Source organism: Esox lucius, chromosome 11, assembly GCF_011004845.1.
Source record: "Esox lucius isolate fEsoLuc1 chromosome 11, fEsoLuc1.pri, whole genome shotgun sequence".
NCBI lineage: Eukaryota > Metazoa > Chordata > Actinopteri > Esociformes > Esocidae > Esox > Esox lucius.
The window spans coordinates 38,805,978-38,824,886 of record NC_047579.1 but is presented as its reverse complement, the minus strand read 5'-3'; the positions used below and the strand labels follow the sequence as shown (position 1 = coordinate 38,824,886).

General features: G+C 42.5%; 1 protein-coding gene across 1 annotated transcript in view; it reads right to left on the bottom strand.

Moving 5' to 3' along the window:
• LOC109616237 (deleted in malignant brain tumors 1 protein-like) overlaps window positions 1–18,909 on the bottom strand; it is a 106,755-nt gene that overhangs the window by 54,545 nt on the left and 33,301 nt on the right. Inside the window, exons 10-13 of the mRNA XM_034295148.1 lie at window positions 16,949–17,257; window positions 14,798–15,100; window positions 8,008–8,316; window positions 5,857–6,159 (exon numbers count right to left, since the gene is read on the bottom strand). Coding sequence (XP_034151039.1) covers window positions 5,857–6,159; window positions 8,008–8,316; window positions 14,798–15,100; window positions 16,949–17,257 — 1,224 coding nt within the window. The remainder of the gene's footprint in view (window positions 1–5,856; window positions 6,160–8,007; window positions 8,317–14,797; window positions 15,101–16,948; window positions 17,258–18,909) is intronic.

Here is an 18,909-nt window from a genome sequence, read left to right as displayed (position 1 = left end):
CACATGTGTAAACACTAGTTGCTAAAATGTGCACAATCAGAGATTTAGCACTATAAGGCCAAATATTTATGTAGGAAATATGTATTCATAATTGAAATTGAAAGTCCAAAGAGAAAACGAAGTGAGATCAAATAGAAATATTATAATTTTACTTTACTACTAGGAAAAATCATGCCATAATTAAATTTAAAAAGTCAAATTTAAAATGCAAAGCTTAAATAGAAATGCTTAAATTGAAATATTTTAAGTCTTTTATTGATTGATAGAAAGATCAAATATGAAACCCAAAATGGAAAATTTAAAAGCTTAAATGTAAATACTCAAATAGAAAAAAAATATATGTATTTTAGTCTTTGCACTTTATAATTTTACATTTTATCTTTAGAATTTTACATTTGTCATGGTTCTGGAGAGGAGAATACGGCCGATAGTAGAACCTCGGATTCAGGAGGAACAGTGTGGTTTTCGTCCGGGCCGTGGAACACTGGACCAGCTCTATACCCTCTACGGGGTGTTGGAGGGTTCATGGGAGTTTGCCCAAACCAGTCCACATGTGTTTTGTGGATTTGGAGAAGGCATTTGACTGTGTCCCTCGCGGCGTCCTGTGGAGGGTGCTTCGGGAATATGGGGTCCTGGGTCCTTTGCTAAGGGCTGTCAGGTCCCTATACGACCGAAGTTGGAGCTTGGTCCGCATTGCCGGCAGTAGTAAGTCAAACTTGTTCCCAGTGCATGTTGGACTCCGGCAGGGCTGCCCCTTTTCACCGGTTCTGTTCATAATTTTTATGGACAGAATTTCTAGGCGCAGCCAGGGGCCAGAGGGTGTCAGGTTTGGGGACCACACGATTTCGTCTTTACGGATGATGTTGTCGTGTTGGCCCCTTCAACCAGGACCTTCAGCATGCGCTGGGACGGTTTGCAGCCGAGTGTGAAGCGGTGGGGATGGGAATCAGTTCCTCCAAATCCGAGGCCATGGTCCTCAGTCGGAAAAGGGTGGCTGCCCACTTCAGGTTGGTGAAGAGTGCTTGCCTCAAGTGGAGGAGTTTAAGTATCTAGGGGTCTTGTTCACGAGTGAGGGAAGGATGGAACGGGAGATTGACAGACGGATCGGTGCAGCTTCTGCAGTAATGCGGTCGATGTATCGGTCTGTTGTGGTGAAAAAAGAGCTGAGCCGCAAGGTGGCTTGGGCATCTGTTTCGGAAGGTTTCCTGGGAAGGTGTTCCGGTCCCGTCCCACCGCGAGGAGACCCCGGGGAAGACCTAGGACACGCTGGAGGGACTGTGTCTCCCGGCTGGCCTGGGAACGCCTCCGGTGTCCCCCCGGAAGAGCTGGAGGAAGTGTCTGGGGAGAGGGAAGTCTGGGCATCTTTGCTTAGACTGCTGCCCCCGTGACCCGGCCCCGGATGAAGCGGAAGAAGATGATGATGATGATTTTTTAAAATCTCAAATAGAAAAAAAATATATGTATTTTAGTCTTTGCACTTTATAATTTTACATTTTATCTTTAGAATTTTACATTTGTCAATTGCTGTTTGACATTTGAAGATTCAACTTTTTCAATTTCGATTTAACATTTGGCTTTTCATTTTGACTTGACACTCAATGTAAATGAGGAGGCGTGGCCCAAAGGCTTGTGGGAGGGTCTGAAACGAAAGGGGTGCAGAGGCAGGGGGAGCGGACTGCTGGAAAGCACACTGAGTTTGACAGGGCAGAATTCACTCACCTAATGGATTATTAGGAACACCATACCAATACTTTGACCCCTTTCGCCTTCAGAACTGCCTTAATTCTATGTGGCATTGATTCAACAGGGTGCTGAAAGCATTCTTTAGAAATGTTGGCCCATATTGATAGGATAGCATCTTGCAGTTGATGGAGATTTGTGGGATGCACATCCAGGGAACGAAGCTCCCGTTCCACCACATCCCAAAGATGCTCTATTGGATTGAGATCTGGTGACTGTGGGGGCCATTTCAGTACAGTGAACCAATTTGAAATGATTCGAGCTTTGTGACATGGTGCATTATCCTGCAGGAAGTAGCCATCAGAGGATGGGTACATGGTGGTCATAAAGGGATGGACATGGTCAGAAACAATGCTCAGGTAGGCCGTGGCATTTAAACAATGCCCAATTGGCACTAAGGGGCCTAAAGTGTGCCAAGAAAACATCCCCCACACCATTACACCACCACCACCAGCCTGCACAGTGGTAACAAGGCATGATGGATCCATGTTCTCATTCTGTTTACGCCAAATTCTGCCAACAGAAATCGAGACTCATCAGACCAGGCAACATTCTTCCAGTCTTCAACTGTCCAATTTTGGGTGAGCTCGTGCAAATTGTAGCCTCTTTTTCCTATTTGTAGTGGAGATGAGTGGTACCCGGTGGGGTCTTCTGCTGTTGTAGCCCATCTGCCTCAAGGTTGTGCGTGTTGTGGCTTCACAAATGCTTTGCTGCATACCTCGGTTGTAACGAGTGGTTATTTCAGTCAAAGTTGTTCTTCTATCAGCTTGAATCAGGCGGCCCATTCTTCTCTGACCTCTAGCATCAACAAGGCATTTTCACCCACAGGGCAGCTGCATACTGGATGTTTTTCCCTTTTCACACCATTCTTTGTAAACCCTAGAAATGGTTGTGCATGAAAATCCCAGCAACTGAGCAGATTGTGAAATACTCAGACCGGCCCGTCTGGCACCAACAACCATGCCATGCTCAAAATTGCTTGAATCACCTTTCTTTCCCATTCTGACATTCAGTTTGGAGTTCAGGAGACTGTCTTGACCAGGACAACATCTCTAAATGCATTGAAGCAACTGCCATGTGATTGGTTGATAAGATAATTGCATTAATGAGAAATTGAACAGGTGTTCCTAATGATCCTTTAGGTGAGTGTATATATGAGTAAAGTCACAAGGAAGTCAAAACTGAGCGCCGAGCAGCTCTGTCTCATTGATGTACTCTGCCTGGGCAAATCCTGCTGCTAGCTATGGCGACAAAACCACTGCTAGCGTTATTATTAAGGCATTGTAAGGGGGGTGGATTCTGCCATAGTGATCTAGATAAGCGGACCCTACCGTCAACTTGCTCCCATTTAACGTCGCTGTGAGCGATTCCCTTTGGCTTTACGTCGCGTTGAGTGAATCTCTTATGCTGTAGGTCTCCGTTAAAAGTGTTGTTTGTGCTAATGCAGCGTTTTATACATTAGACATTTAATTTTAGCTGTCACCAGCCCCACAACCTGCTCCGAACTGCCTCAATATTGGCTCAATCAATGCTCGTTTTGTGCCGCTGAAAGGTTTGTTTGTGCTGCTACAGCTTCATACTGGATAGCGCACTGGCTTTACTCTCTTTTCACTATAGCTCTGTAACTATCCGTAAGAAAGCAGTTGCAAAAACATTTCTGCCACAGAGCGGATTCACTACGGCAGAATCCCCTCAGTTTTGACTTCCTCGTGACTTTACTCATATACAGGTGCTGGTCATAAAATTTGAATATCATCAAAAAGTTGATTTCAGTAATTCCATTCAAAAAGTGAAACTTGTACAATGTACACATTCATTCCACACAGACTGATGTATTTCAAGTGTTTGTTTCATTTAATTTTGATGATTATAACTGACAACTAATGAAAACCCCAAATTCAGTATCTCAGAAAATTAGAATATTGTGAAAAGGTTCAATAATGAAGACACATGGTGCCACACTAATCAGCTAATTAACCCAAAACACCTGTTAAGGCCTTTAAACGGTCCCTCAGTCTAGTTCTGTAGGCAACACAATCATGGGGAAGACTGCTGACTTGACAGCTGTCCAAAAGACGACCATTGACACCTTGCACAAGGAGGGCAAGACACAAAAGGTTATTGCTAAAGAGGCTGGCTGTTCACAGTGCTCTGTGTCCAAGCACATTAATAGAGAGGCGAAGGGAAGGAAAAGATGTGGTAGAAAAAAGTGTACAAGCAATAGGGATAACTGCACCCTGGAGAGGATTGTGAAACAAAACCCATTCAAAAATGTGGGGAGATTCACAAAGAGTGGACTGCAGCTCGAGTCAGTGCTTCAAGAACCACCACGCACAGACGTATGCAAGACATGGGTTTCAGTTGTCGCATTCCTTGTGTCAAGCCACTCTTGAACAAGACACAGCGTCAGAAGCGTCTCGCCTGGGCTAAAGACAAAAAGGACTGGACTGCTGCTGAGTTATGTTCTCTGATGAAAGTACATTTTGCATTTCCTTTGGAAATCAAGGTCCAAGAGTCTGGAGGAAGAGAGGAGAGGCACAGAATCCACGTTGCTGGAAGTCCAGTGTTAAGTTCCCACAGTCATTGATGGTTTGGGGTGCCATGTCATCTGCTGGTGTTGGTCCACTGTGTTTTCTGAGGTCCAAGGTCAACGCAGCCGTCTACCAGGAAGTTTTAGAGCACTTCATGCTTCCTGCTGCTGACCAACTTCATGGAGATGGAGATTTCATTTTCCAACATGACTTGGCACCTGCACACAGTGCCAAAGCTACCAGTACCTGGTTTAAGGACCATGGTATCCCTGTTCTTAATTGGCCAGTAAACTCGCCTGACCTTAAGCCTACAGAAAATATATGGGGTATTGTGAAGAGGAAGATGCGATACGGCAGACCCAACAATGCAGAAGAGCTGAAGGCCACTATCAGTGCTGTACATGCTCATACTTTTCATGTTCATACTTGTCAGTTTGCCAACATTTCTAAAAATATTTTTTTTGTATTGGTCTTAAGTAATATTCTAATTTTCTGAGATACTGAATTTGGGATTTTCAGTAGTTGTCAGTTATAATTATCAAAATTAAAATAAATAAACGCTTGAAATATATCAGTCTGTGTGGAATGAATGTTTACATTACACAAGTTTCACTTTTTGAATGGAATTAGTGCAATAAATCAACTTTTTGATGATATTCTAATTTTATGACCAGCACCTGTATACTGCCCTGTCAAACTCAGTGTGCTTCCCAGCAGTCAGCTCCCCCTGCTGTCCATAAGGTGCCTCTGCACTCCTTTTGTTTCAGACCCTCCCACCAGCCTCCTCATTTACATTGACAAGTGTTAAGTCAAAATGAAAAGCCAAATGTTAAATCGAAATTGAAAAGTTGAATCTTCAAATGTCAAACAGCAATTGACACATGTAAAATTCAAATTCATAATTATAAAGTGCAAAGACTAAAATATATATTTTTTTTCTATTTGAGATTTTAATTTAAGTATTTACATTTAAGATTTTCCATTTTGAGTTTCTTATTTGATCTTTCTCTCAATCGATAAAAGATTTAAAAGATTTCAGTTTAAGCATTTATATTTAAGCTTTGCATTTTAAATGTTACTTTTTAAATGTAATTATAGCATGATTTTTCCTAGTAGTGTAGTAAAATAATAATCTTTTTAATTTGATCTAGCTTCGTTTTCAGGACCCACAGTCCGACTGGAGGAGTGCTCGGGTGACTAAAACTTCTAAGCGGTTGATCCGTTCTTCCAACAGCTGTCTTAGCTCCTCCATCATAAAAAATATCTCAAAAAACAAGAGAACTATGCTGGGGTCCTCTTTTAAAAATTACATAACATTTTAAAAATTAGGATTAAAACAAATAAAGAACAAAAATGAAACAAAGGCAAAAGATTTAAAGTTTAAAATTTAAAATGTAAAAGTAAGAAAAGAAAGAAAGGCTGGCAAAAGTCAGACAGCAGAAGACTTGCATTATGCGACTAACAGGCATGAAAGCAGGAAGCAATCCATCCATTTAGAGGTATTTTGTTGCATAAACCTTTACCACAATACACATTTTCATATAATGTCTGTGTGCCCTAATTGTGTTTTGCTGGTCTTACTCACCAATAGTGATGTTCACTGAGTTGCTGGAAGAACTGATAATTGTTTGACCATTCCGTGTCCAGTTTTGTAGACAACTGTACTTTCCCTGAGCTGAAGATTGCAGTCTGGTCAATGTGAAATTGGCACTAGTCTGATTAGTTTGTAATGCCTGGGTCATTATTGAAGATCCTTCCCTATGTAAATCAAAGTTTACTGTGATGGGAATTCGCTGACTGACAGAGCAAATGAACTCAACCGTTTCACCAGGGGAGAAAACTGAATGGGATGACGTTATCGAGAAAGAGGGTGTCTTCAAGGTTAAACCTGTACAAAAAAATGTGAATAAGTTACAAAACAGAAAGATGTATCCATTCTGTTATCTGTCCTCGGAACAGCTTATACAGTGGGGAGAAGTAGTATTTTATACACCACCGATTTTGCAGATTGTTACAAAGTCTGTCATTTTGATCATAGGTAATCTTCAACTGTGAGTGACAGAATCTAAAACAAAAATCCAGAAAATCACATTGTATGATTAAGTAATTAATTTGCATTTTATTGCATGACATAAGTATTTGATACATCAGAAAAGCAGAACTTTTCAAAGAAACCTTTGTTTGCAATTACAGAGATCATACGTTTCCTGTAGTTCTTGACCAGGTTTGCACACACTGCAGCAGGGATTGTGGCACACTCCTCCATACAGACCTTCTCCAGATCCTTCAGGTTTCGGGGCAGTCGCTGGGCAATACGGACTTTCAGCTCCCTCCAAAGATTGTCTAATGGGTTCAGGTCTGGCGACAGGCTAGGCCACTCCAGGACCTTGAGATGCTTCTTACGGAGTCACTCCTTAGTTGCCCTGGCTGTGTGTTTCGGGTTGTTGTCATGCTGGAAGACCCAGCCACGACCCATCTTCAATGCTCTTACTGAGGGAAGGAGGTTGTTGGCCAAGATCTCGCGATACATGGCCCCATCCATCCTCCCCTCAATACGGTGCAGTCCGTCCTGTCCCCTTTGCAGAAAAGCATCCCCAAAGAATGATGTTCCCACCTCCATGCTTCACATGGGATGGTGTCCTTGGGGTTGTACTCATCCTTCTTCTTCCTCCAAACACAGCGAGCGGAGTTTAGACCAAAAAGCTCTATTTTTGTGTCATCAGACCACATGAATTTCTCCCATTCCTCCTCAGGATCATCCAGATGGTCGTTGGCAGACTTCAGACGGGCTTGCACATGCTCTGGTTTGAGAAGGGGGACCTTGCGTGCGCTGCAGGATTTTAATCCATGACGGCGTAGTGTGTTACTAATGGTTTTCTTTGAGACTGTGGTCCCAGCTCTCTTCAGGTCATTGACCAGGTCCTGCCGTGTAGTTCTGGGCTGATCCCTCACCTTCCTCATGATCATTGATGCCCTACGAGGTGAGATCTTGCATGGAGCCCCAGACCGAGGGAGACTGACTGTCATCTTGAACTTCTTCCATTTTCTAATAATTGTGTCAACAGTTGTTGCCTTCTCACCAACCTGCTTGCCTATTGTCCTGTAGTCCATCCCAGCCTTGTGCAGGTCTACAATTTTATCCTTGATGTCCTTACACAGCTCTCTGGGCTTGGCCATTGTGGAGAGGTTGGAGTCTGTTTGATTGAGTGTGTGGACAGGTGTCTTTTATACAGGTAACAGGTTCAAACAGGTGCAGTTAATACAGCTAATGAGTGGATAACAGGAGGGCTTAAAGAAAAACTAACAGGTCTGTGAGAGCCGGAATTCTTACTGGTTGGTAGGTGATCAAATACTTATGTCATGCAATAAAATGCAAATTAATTATGTAAAAATCATACAATGTGATTTTCTGGATTTTCTTTTTTAATTCTGTCTCTCACAGTTGAAGTGTACCAATGATAAAAATGACAGAGCTCTACATGCTTTGTAGGAAAACCTGCAAAATCAGCAGTGTATCAAATACTTGTTCTCCCCACTGTATAAGTATGGTATGGTCACTGTATAGACCTTTCTGTGTATATAGATTATAATAACATATAGCAGTTTTCCTGAATATTATGACAAGACTGTTGTTTTGGTTTTTTTATGTTAAAAAAAAGGTCTGTGGCTCAGACCTCTTTCAATTCAGAACAGATCACAGGTCAAACAATATCTAGAACATGATAAAACCCGTTACCTGATAAGCAGAAAACACCAGAATCTTCACCATGTTTGCAGTTGTGTGTTGTATTGTGTGGGCACTGTGTCAGTGTGCTTTCATTGCCAGAGCACACAACATCATCCATCCAGGTTGGCCCACTGCCCTGACCGAAGTGGCCGTTCCCTGGGGCACTCACAGCACTCCCACAGTTGAGCTGTCTACACACCACCTCTGCATCCATCATATCCCAGTCATCATCACACACTGTCCTCCACTGGCCACTGTAATAGACCTCCACTCTGCCAGAGCAAAGACCAGTCCCATTGACCAGCCTGATCTGGGGACCTAATTGTTTGGACACATAATTCAAGGCCAGTGTTATTCTGGTTCTAGAACTAGACAAATTCATCAAAGCTTTTTCTTCAAAATATCACGTACAACAGGGGTGTCCAAACTATTACACAGAGGGCCGTGTGTCTGCAGGTTTTCGCTTTCACCTTGTACTTGATTGACTAATTATGTTACTAATTGGTTAGTTTCTCCCCCTCACCTGGTTGTGAAGGTGTGAAATGGGAACCGATTTATAGGAACAACCAAAAACCTGCAGACACGCGGCCCTCCGTGGAATGGTTTGGACACCCCTGACCTACAGCAATTAAGATGTTTTAGGAATGAGAGAATCTCAAAAAGAAGGTGCATCCCTTGAACGAACCAAAAAATGTCAAATCACAAAATAAAATAGGAAACAAATATTGCAATTGAAAAGTATAATACAGTTTTACACACCAAAATTGGAACTTGAAACGCAATCACTGAAACCTGAAACTCATGTACCAAGTGTGCAAAAGTACAAGCACAATTCCTGCATTACCCTTAGTGTCCAACAGTCAAAAACAAAATATCTGTAGTCCCTTTGGAAAGCAACACCAGTCACAATGCCAAGCTCTATACACCAATTGGCGACACCCACTCCTCACATGTGTAAACACTAGTTGCTAAATTGTGCACAATCAGAGATTTAGCACTATAAGGCCAAATATTTATGTAGGAAATATGTATTCATAATTGAAATTGAAAGTCCAAAGAGAAAACGAAGTGAGATCAAATAGAAATATTATAATTTTACTTTACTACTAGGAAAAATCATGCCATAATTAAATTTAAAAAGTCAAATTTAAAATGCAAAGCTTAAATAGAAATGCTTAAATTGAAATATTTTAAGTCTTTTATTGATTGATAGAAAGATCAAATATGAAACCCAAAATGGAAAATTTAAAAGCTTAAATGTAAATACTCAAATAGAAAAAAAATATATGTATTTTAGTCTTTGCACTTTATAATTTTACATTTTATCTTTAGAATTTTACATTTGTCATGGTTCTGGAGAGGAGAATACGGCCGATAGTAGAACCTCGGATTCAGGAGGAACAGTGTGGTTTTCGTCCGGGCCGTGGAACACTGGACCAGCTCTATACCCTCTACGGGGTGTTGGAGGGTTCATGGGAGTTTGCCCAACCAGTCCACATGTGTTTTGTGGATTTGGAGAAGGCATTTGACTGTGTCCCTCGCGGCGTCCTGTGGAGGGTGCTTCGGGAATATGGGGTCCTGGGTCCTTTGCTAAGGGCTGTCAGGTCCCTATACGACCGAAGTTGGAGCTTGGTCCGCATTGCCGGCAGTAAGTCAAACTTGTTCCCAGTGCATGTTGGACTCCGGCAGGGCTGCCCCTTTTCACCGGTTCTGTTCATAATTTTTATGGACAGAATTTCTAGGCGCAGCCAGGGGCCAGAGGGTGTCAGGTTTGGGGACCACACGATTTCGTCTTTACGGATGATGTTGTCGTGTTGGCCCCTTCAAACCAGGACCTTCAGCATGCGCTGGGACGGTTTGCAGCCGAGTGTGAAGCGGTGGGGATGGGAATCAGTTCCTCCAAATCCGAGGCCATGGTCCTCAGTCGGAAAAGGGTGGCTTGCCCACTTCAGGTTGGTGAAGAGTGCTTGCCTCAAGTGGAGGAGTTTAAGTATCTAGGGGTCTTGTTCACGAGTGAGGGAAGGATGGAACGGGAGATTGACAGACGGATCGGTGCAGCTTCTGCAGTAATGCGGTCGATGTATCGGTCTGTTGTGGTGAAAAAAGAGCTGAGCCGCAAGGTGGCTTGGGCATCTGTTTCGGAAGGTTTCCTGGGAAGGTGTTCCGGTCCCGTCCCACCGCGAGGAGACCCCGGGGAAGACCTAGGACACGCTGGAGGGACTGTGTCTCCCGGCTGGCCTGGGAACGCCTCGGTGTCCCCCCGGAAGAGCTGGAGGAAGTGTCTGGGGAGAGGGAAGTCTGGGCATCTTTGCTTAGACTGCTGCCCCCGTGACCCGGCCCCGGATGAAGCGGAAGAAGATGATGATGATGATTTTTAAAATCTCAAATAGAAAAAAAATATATGTATTTTAGTCTTTGCACTTTATAATTTTACATTTTATCTTTAGAATTTTACATTTGTCAATTGCTGTTTGACATTTGAAGATTCAACTTTTCAATTTCGATTTAACATTTGGCTTTTCATTTTGACTTGACACTCAATGTAAATGAGGAGGCGTGGCCCAAAGGCTTGTGGGAGGGTCTGAAACGAAAGGGGTGCAGAGGCAGGGGGAGCGGACTGCTGGAAAGCACACTGAGTTTGACAGGGCAGAATTCACTCACCTAATGGATTATTAGGAACACCATACCAATACTTTGACCCCCTTTCGCCTTCAGAACTGCCTTAATTCTATGTGGCATTGATTCAACAGGGTGCTGAAAGCATTCTTTAGAAATGTTGGCCCATATTGATAGGATAGCATCTTGCAGTTGATGGAGATTTGTGGGATGCACATCCAGGGAACGAAGCTCCCGTTCCACCACATCCCAAAGATGCTCTATTGGATTGAGATCTGGTGACTGTGGGGGCCATTTCAGTACAGTGAACCAATTTGAAATGATTCGAGCTTTGTGACATGGTGCATTATCCTGCAGGAAGTAGCCATCAGAGGATGGGTACATGGTGGTCATAAAGGGATGGACATGGTCAGAAACAATGCTCAGGTAGGCCGTGGCATTTAAACAATGCCCAATTGGCACTAAGGGGCCTAAAGTGTGCCAAGAAAACATCCCCCACACCATTACACCACCACCACCAGCCTGCACAGTGGTAACAAGGCATGATGGATCCATGTTCTCATTCTGTTTACGCCAAATTCTGCCAACAGAAATCGAGACTCATCAGACCAGGCAACATTCTTCCAGTCTTCAACTGTCCAATTTTGGGTGAGCTCGTGCAAATTGTAGCCTCTTTTTCCTATTTGTAGTGGAGATGAGTGGTACCCGGTGGGGTCTTCTGCTGTTGTAGCCCATCTGCCTCAAGGTTGTGCGTGTTGTGGCTTCACAAATGCTTTGCTGCATACCTCGGTTGTAACGAGTGGTTATTTCAGTCAAAGTTGTTCTTCTATCAGCTTGAATCAGGCGGCCCATTCTTCTCTGACCTCTAGCATCAACAAGGCATTTTCACCCACAGGGCAGCTGCATACTGGATGTTTTTCCCTTTTCACACCATTCTTTGTAAACCCTAGAAATGGTTGTGCATGAAAATCCCAGCAACTGAGCAGATTGTGAAATACTCAGACCGGCCCGTCTGGCACCAACAACCATGCCATGCTCAAAATTGCTTGAATCACCTTTCTTTCCCATTCTGACATTCAGTTTGGAGTTCAGGAGACTGTCTTGACCAGGACAACATCTCTAAATGCATTGAAGCAACTGCCATGTGATTGGTTGATAAGATAATTGCATTAATGAGAAATTGAACAGGTGTTCCTAATGATCCTTTAGGTGAGTGTATATATGAGTAAAGTCACAAGGAAGTCAAAACTGAGCGCCGAGCAGCTCTGTCTCATTGATGTACTCTGCCTGGGCAAATCCTGCTGCTAGCTATGGCGACAAAACCACTGCTAGCGTTATTATTAAGGCATTGTAAGGGGGGTGGATTCTGCCATAGTGATCTAGATAAGCGACCTACCGTCAACTTGCTCCCATTTAACGTCGCTGTGAGCGATTCCCTTTGGCTTTACGTCGCGTTGAGTGAATCTCTTATGCTGTAGGTCTCCGTTAAAAGTGTTGTTTGTGCTAATGCAGCGTTTTATACATTAGACATTTAATTTTAGCTGTCACCAGCCCCACAACCTGCTCCGAACTGCCTCAATATTGGCTCAATCAATGCTCGTTTTGTGCCGCTGAAAGGTTTGTTTGTGCTGCTACAGCTTCATACTGGATAGCGCACTGGCTTTACTCTCTTTTCACTATAGCTCTGTAACTATCCGTAAGAAAGCAGTTGCAAAAACATTTCTGCCACAGAGCGGATTCACTACGGCAGAATCCCCTCAGTTTTGACTTCCTCGTGACTTTACTCATATACAGGTGCTGGTCATAAAATTTGAATATCATCAAAAAGTTGATTTCAGTAATTCCATTCAAAAAGTGAAACTTGTACAATGTACACATTCATTCCACACAGACTGATGTATTTCAAGTGTTTGTTTCATTTAATTTTGATGATTATAACTGACAACTAATGAAAACCCCAAATTCAGTATCTCAGAAAATTAGAATATTGTGAAAAGGTTCAATAATGAAGACACATGGTGCCACACTAATCAGCTAATTAACCCAAAACACCTGTTAAGGCCTTTAAACGGTCCCTCAGTCTAGTTCTGTAGGCAACACAATCATGGGGAAGACTGCTGACTTGACAGCTGTCCAAAAGACGACCATTGACACCTTGCACAAGGAGGGCAAGACACAAAAGGTTATTGCTAAAGAGGCTGGCTGTTCACAGTGCTCTGTGTCCAAGCACATTAATAGAGAGGCGAAGGGAAGGAAAAGATGTGGTAGAAAAAAGTGTACAAGCAATAGGGATAACTGCACCCTGGAGAGGATTGTGAAACAAAACCCATTCAAAAATGTGGGGGAGATTCACAAAGAGTGGACTGCAGCTCGAGTCAGTGCTTCAAGAACCACCACGCACAGACGTATGCAAGACATGGGTTTCAGTTGTCGCATTCCTTGTGTCAAGCCACTCTTGAACAAGACACAGCGTCAGAAGCGTCTCGCCTGGGCTAAAGACAAAAAGGACTGGACTGCTGCTGAGTTATGTTCTCTGATGAAAGTACATTTTGCATTTCCTTTGGAAATCAAGGTCCAAGAGTCTGGAGGAAGAGAGGAGAGGCACAGAATCCACGTTGCTGGAAGTCCAGTGTTAAGTTCCCACAGTCATTGATGGTTTGGGGTGCCATGTCATCTGCTGGTGTTGGTCCACTGTGTTTTCTGAGGTCCAAGGTCAACGCAGCCGTCTACCAGGAAGTTTTAGAGCACTTCATGCTTCCTGCTGCTGACCAACTTCATGGAGATGGAGATTTCATTTTCCAACATGACTTGGCACCTGCACACAGTGCCAAAGCTACCAGTACCTGGTTTAAGGACCATGGTATCCCTGTTCTTAATTGGCCAGTAAACTCGCCTGACCTTAAGCCTACAGAAAATATATGGGGTATTGTGAAGAGGAAGATGCGATACGGCAGACCCAACAATGCAGAAGAGCTGAAGGCCACTATCAGTGCTGTACATGCTCATACTTTTCATGTTCATACTTGTCAGTTTGCCAACATTTCTAAAAATATTTTTTTTGTATTGGTCTTAAGTAATATTCTAATTTTCTGAGATACTGAATTTGGGATTTTCAGTAGTTGTCAGTTATAATTATCAAAATTAAAATAAATAAACGCTTGAAATATATCAGTCTGTGTGGAATGAATGTTTACATTACACAAGTTTCACTTTTTGAATGGAATTAGTGCAATAAATCAACTTTTTGATGATATTCTAATTTTATGACCAGCACCTGTATACTGCCCTGTCAAACTCAGTGTGCTTCCCAGCAGTCAGCTCCCCCTGCTGTCCATAAGGTGCCTCTGCACTCCTTTTGTTTCAGACCCTCCCACCAGCCTCCTCATTTACATTGACAAGTGTTAAGTCAAAATGAAAAGCCAAATGTTAAATCGAAATTGAAAAGTTGAATCTTCAAATGTCAAACAGCAATTGACACATGTAAAATTCAAATTCATAATTATAAAGTGCAAAGACTAAAATATATATTTTTTTTCTATTTGAGATTTTAATTTAAGTATTTACATTTAAGATTTTCCATTTTGAGTTTCTTATTTGATCTTTCTCTCAATCGATAAAAGATTTAAAAGATTTCAGTTTAAGCATTTATATTTAAGCTTTGCATTTTAAATGTTACTTTTTAAATGTAATTATAGCATGATTTTTCCTAGTAGTGTAGTAAAATAATAATCTTTTTAATTTGATCTAGCTTCGTTTTCAGGACCCACAGTCCGACTGGAGGAGTGCTCGGGTGACTAAAACTTCTAAGCGGTTGATCCGTTCTTCCAACAGCTGTCTTAGCTCCTCCATCATAAAAAATATCTCAAAAAAACAAGAGAACTATGCTGGGGTCCTCTTTTAAAAATTACATAACATTTTAAAAATTAGGATTAAAACAAATAAAGAACAAAAATGAAACAAAGGCAAAAGATTTAAAGTTTAAAATTTAAAATGTAAAAGTAAGAAAAGAAAGAAAGGCTGGCAAAAGTCAGACAGCAGAAGACTTGCATTATGCGACTAACAGGCATGAAAGCAGGAAGCAATCCATCCATTTAGAGGTATTTTGTTGCATAAACCTTTACCACAATACACATTTTCATATAATGTCTGTGTGCCCTAATTGTGTTTTGCTGGTCTTACTCACCAATAGTGATGTTCACTGAGTTGCTGGAAGAACTGATAATTGTTTGACCATTCCGTGTCCAGTTTTGTAGACAACTGTACTTTCCCTGAGCTGAAGATTGCAGTCTGGTCAATGTGAAATTGGCACTAGTCTGATTAGTTTGTAATGCCTGGGTCATTATTGAAGATCCTTCCCTATGTAAATCAAAGTTTACTGTGATGGGAATTCGCTGACTGACAGAGCAAATGAACTCAACCGTTTCACCAGGGGAGAAAACTGAATGGGATGACGTTATCGAGAAAGAGGGTGTCTTCAAGGTTAAACCTGTACAAAAAAATGTGAATAAGTTACAAAACAGAAAGATGTATCCATTCTGTTATCTGTCCTCGGAACAGCTTATACAGTGGGGAGAAGTAGTATTTTATACACCACCGATTTTGCAGATTGTTACAAAGTCTGTCATTTTGATCATAGGTAATCTTCAACTGTGAGTGACAGAATCTAAAACAAAAATCCAGAAAATCACATTGTATGATTAAGTAATTAATTTGCATTTTATTGCATGACATAAGTATTTGATACATCAGAAAAGCAGAACTTTTCAAAGAAACCTTTGTTTGCAATTACAGAGATCATACGTTTCCTGTAGTTCTTGACCAGGTTTGCACACACTGCAGCAGGGATTGTGGCACACTCCTCCATACAGACCTTCTCCAGATCCTTCAGGTTTCGGGGCAGTCGCTGGGCAATACGGACTTTCAGCTCCCTCCAAAGATTGTCTATTGGGTTCAGGTCTGGCGACTGGCTAGGCCACTCCAGGACCTTGAGATGCTTCTTACGGAGTCACTCCTTAGTTGCCCTGGCTGTGTGTTTCGGGTTGTTGTCATGCTGGAAGACCCAGCCACGACCCATCTTCAATGCTCTTACTGAGGGAAGGAGGTTGTTGGCCAAGATCTCGCGATACATGGCCCCATCCATCCTCCCCTCAATACGGTGCAGTCCGTCCTGTCCCCTTTGCAGAAAAGCATCCCCAAAGAATGATGTTCCCACCTCCATGCTTCACATGGGATGGTGTCCTTGGGGTTGTACTCATCCTTCTTCTTCCTCCAAACACAGCGAGCGGAGTTTAGACCAAAAAGCTCTATTTTTGTGTCATCAGACCACATGAATTTCTCCCATTCCTCCTCAGGATCATCCAGATGGTCGTTGGCAAACTTCAGACGGGCCTGCACATGCTCTGGCTTGAGAAGGGGGACCTTGCGTGCGCTGCAGGATTTTAATCCATGACGGCGTAGTGTGTTACTAATGGTTTTCTTTGAGACTGTGGTCCCAGCTCTCTTCAGGTCATTGACCAGGTCCTGCCGTGTAGTTCTGGGCTGATCCCTCACCTTCCTCATGATCATTGATGCCCTACGAGGTGAGATCTTGCATGGAGCCCCAGACCGAGGGAGACTGACTGTCATCTTGAACTTCTTCCATTTTCTAATAATTGTGTCAACAGTTGTTGCCTTCTCACCAACCTGCTTGCCTATTGTCCTGTAGTCCATCCCAGCCTTGTGCAGGTCTACAATTTTATCCTTGATGTCCTTACACAGCTCTCTGGGCTTGGCCATTGTGGAGAGGTTGGAGTCTGTTTGATTGAGTGTGTGGACAGGTGTCTTTTATACAGGTAACAGGTTCAAACAGGTGCAGTTAATACAGCTAATGAGTGGATAACAGGAGGGCTTAAAGAAAAACTAACAGGTCTGTGAGAGCCGGAATTCTTACTGGTTGGTAGGTGATCAAATACTTATGTCATGCAATAAAATGCAAATTAATTATGTAAAAATCATACAATGTGATTTTCTGGATTTTCTTTTTTAATTCTGTCTCTCACAGTTGAAGTGTACCAATGATAAAAATGACAGAGCTCTACATGCTTTGTAGGAAAACCTGCAAAATCAGCAGTGTATCAAATACTTGTTCTCCCCACTGTATAAGTATGGTATGGTCACTGTATAGACCTTTCTGTGTATATAGATTATAATAACATATAGCAGTTTTCCTAAATATTATGACAAGACTGTTGTTTTGGTTTTTTTATGTTAAAAAAAAGGTCTGTGGCTCAGACCTCTTTCAATTCAGAACAGATCACAGGTCAAACAATATCTAGAACATGATAAAACCCGTTACCTGATAAGCAGAAAACACCAGAATCTTCACCATGTTTGCAGTTGTGTGTTGTATTGTGTGGGCACTGTGTCAGTGTGCTTTCATTGCCAGAGCACACAACATCATCCATCCAGGTTGGCCCACTGCCCTGACCGAAGTGGCCGTTCCCTGGGGCACTCACAGCACTCCCACAGTTGAGCTGTCTACACACCACCTCTGCATCCATCATATCCCAGTCATCATCACACACTGTCCTCCACTGGCCACTGTAATAGACCTCCACTCTGCCAGAGCAAAGACCAGTCCCATTGACCAGCCTGATCTGGGGACCTAATTGTTTGGACACATAATTCAAGGCCAGTGTTATTCTGGTTCTAGAACTAGACAAATTCATCAAAGCTTTTTCTTCAAAATATCACGTACAACAGGGGTGTCCAAACTATTCCACAGAGGGCCGTGTGTCTGCAGGTTTTCGCTTTCACCTTGTACTTGATTGACTAATTATGTTACTAATTGGTTAGTTTCTCCCCCTCACCTGGTTGTGAAGGTGTGAAATGGGAACCGATTTATAGGAACAACCAAAAACCTGCAGACACGCGGCCCTCCGTGGAATGGTTTGGACACCCCTGACCTACAGCAATTAAGATGTTTTAGGAATGAGAGAATCTCAAAAGAAGGTGCATCCCTTGAACGAACCAAAAAATGTCAAATCACAAAATAAAATAGGAAACAAATATTGCAATTGAAAAGTATAATACAGTTTTACACACCAAAATTGGAACTTGAAACGCAATCACTGAAACCTGAAACTCATGTACCAAGTGTGCAAAAGTACAAGCACAATTCCTGCATTACCCTTAGTGTCCAACAGTCAAAAACAAAATATCTGTAGTCCCTTTGGAAAGCAACACCAGTCACAATGCCAAGCTCTATACACCAATTGGCGACACCCACTCCTCACATGTGTAAACACTAGTTGCTAAAATGTGCACAATCAGAGATTTAGCACTATAAGGCCAAATATTTATGTAGGAAATATGTATTCATAATTGAAATTGAAAGTCCAAAGAGAAAACGAAGTGAGATCAAATAGAAATATTATAATTTTACTTTACTACTAGGAAAAATCATGCCATAATTATATTTAAAAAGTCAAATTTAAAATGCAAAGCTTAAATAGAAATGCTTAAATTGAAATATTTTAAGTCTTTTATTGATTGATAGAAAGATCAAATATGAAACCCAAAATGGAAAATTTAAAAGCTTAAATGTAAATACTCAAATAGAAAAAAAATATATGTATTTTAGTCTTTGCACTTTATAATTTTACATTTTATCTTTAGAATTTTACATTTGTCATGGTTCTGGAGAGGAGAATACGGCCGATAGTAGAACCTCGGATTCAGGAGGAACAGTGTGGTTTTCGTCCGGGCCGTGGAACACTGGACCAGCTCTATACCCTCTACGGGGTGTTGGAGGGTTCATGGGAGTTTGCCCAACCAGTCCACATGTGTTTTGTGGATTTGGAGAAGGCATTTGACTGTGTCCCTCGCGGCGTCCTGTGGAGGGTGCTTCGGGAATATGGGGTCCTGGGTCCTTTGCTAAGGGCTGTCAGGTCCCTATACGACCGAAGTTGGAGCTTGGTCCGCATTGCCGGCAGTAAGTCAAACTTGTTCCCAGTGCATGTTGGACTCCGGCAGGGCTGCCCCTTTTCACCGGTTCTGTTCATAATTTTTATGGACAGAATTTCTAGGCGCAGCCAGGGGCCAGAGGGTGTCAGGTTTGGGGACCACACGATTTCGTGATGTTGTCGTGTTGGCCCCTTCAAACCAGGACCTTCAGCATGCGCTGGGACGGTTTGCAGCCGAGTGTGAAGCGGTGGGGATGGGAATCAGTTCCTCCAAATCCGAGGCCATGGTCCTCAGTCGGAAAAGGGTGGCTTGCCCACTTCAGGTTGGTGAAGAGTGCTTGCCTCAAGTGGA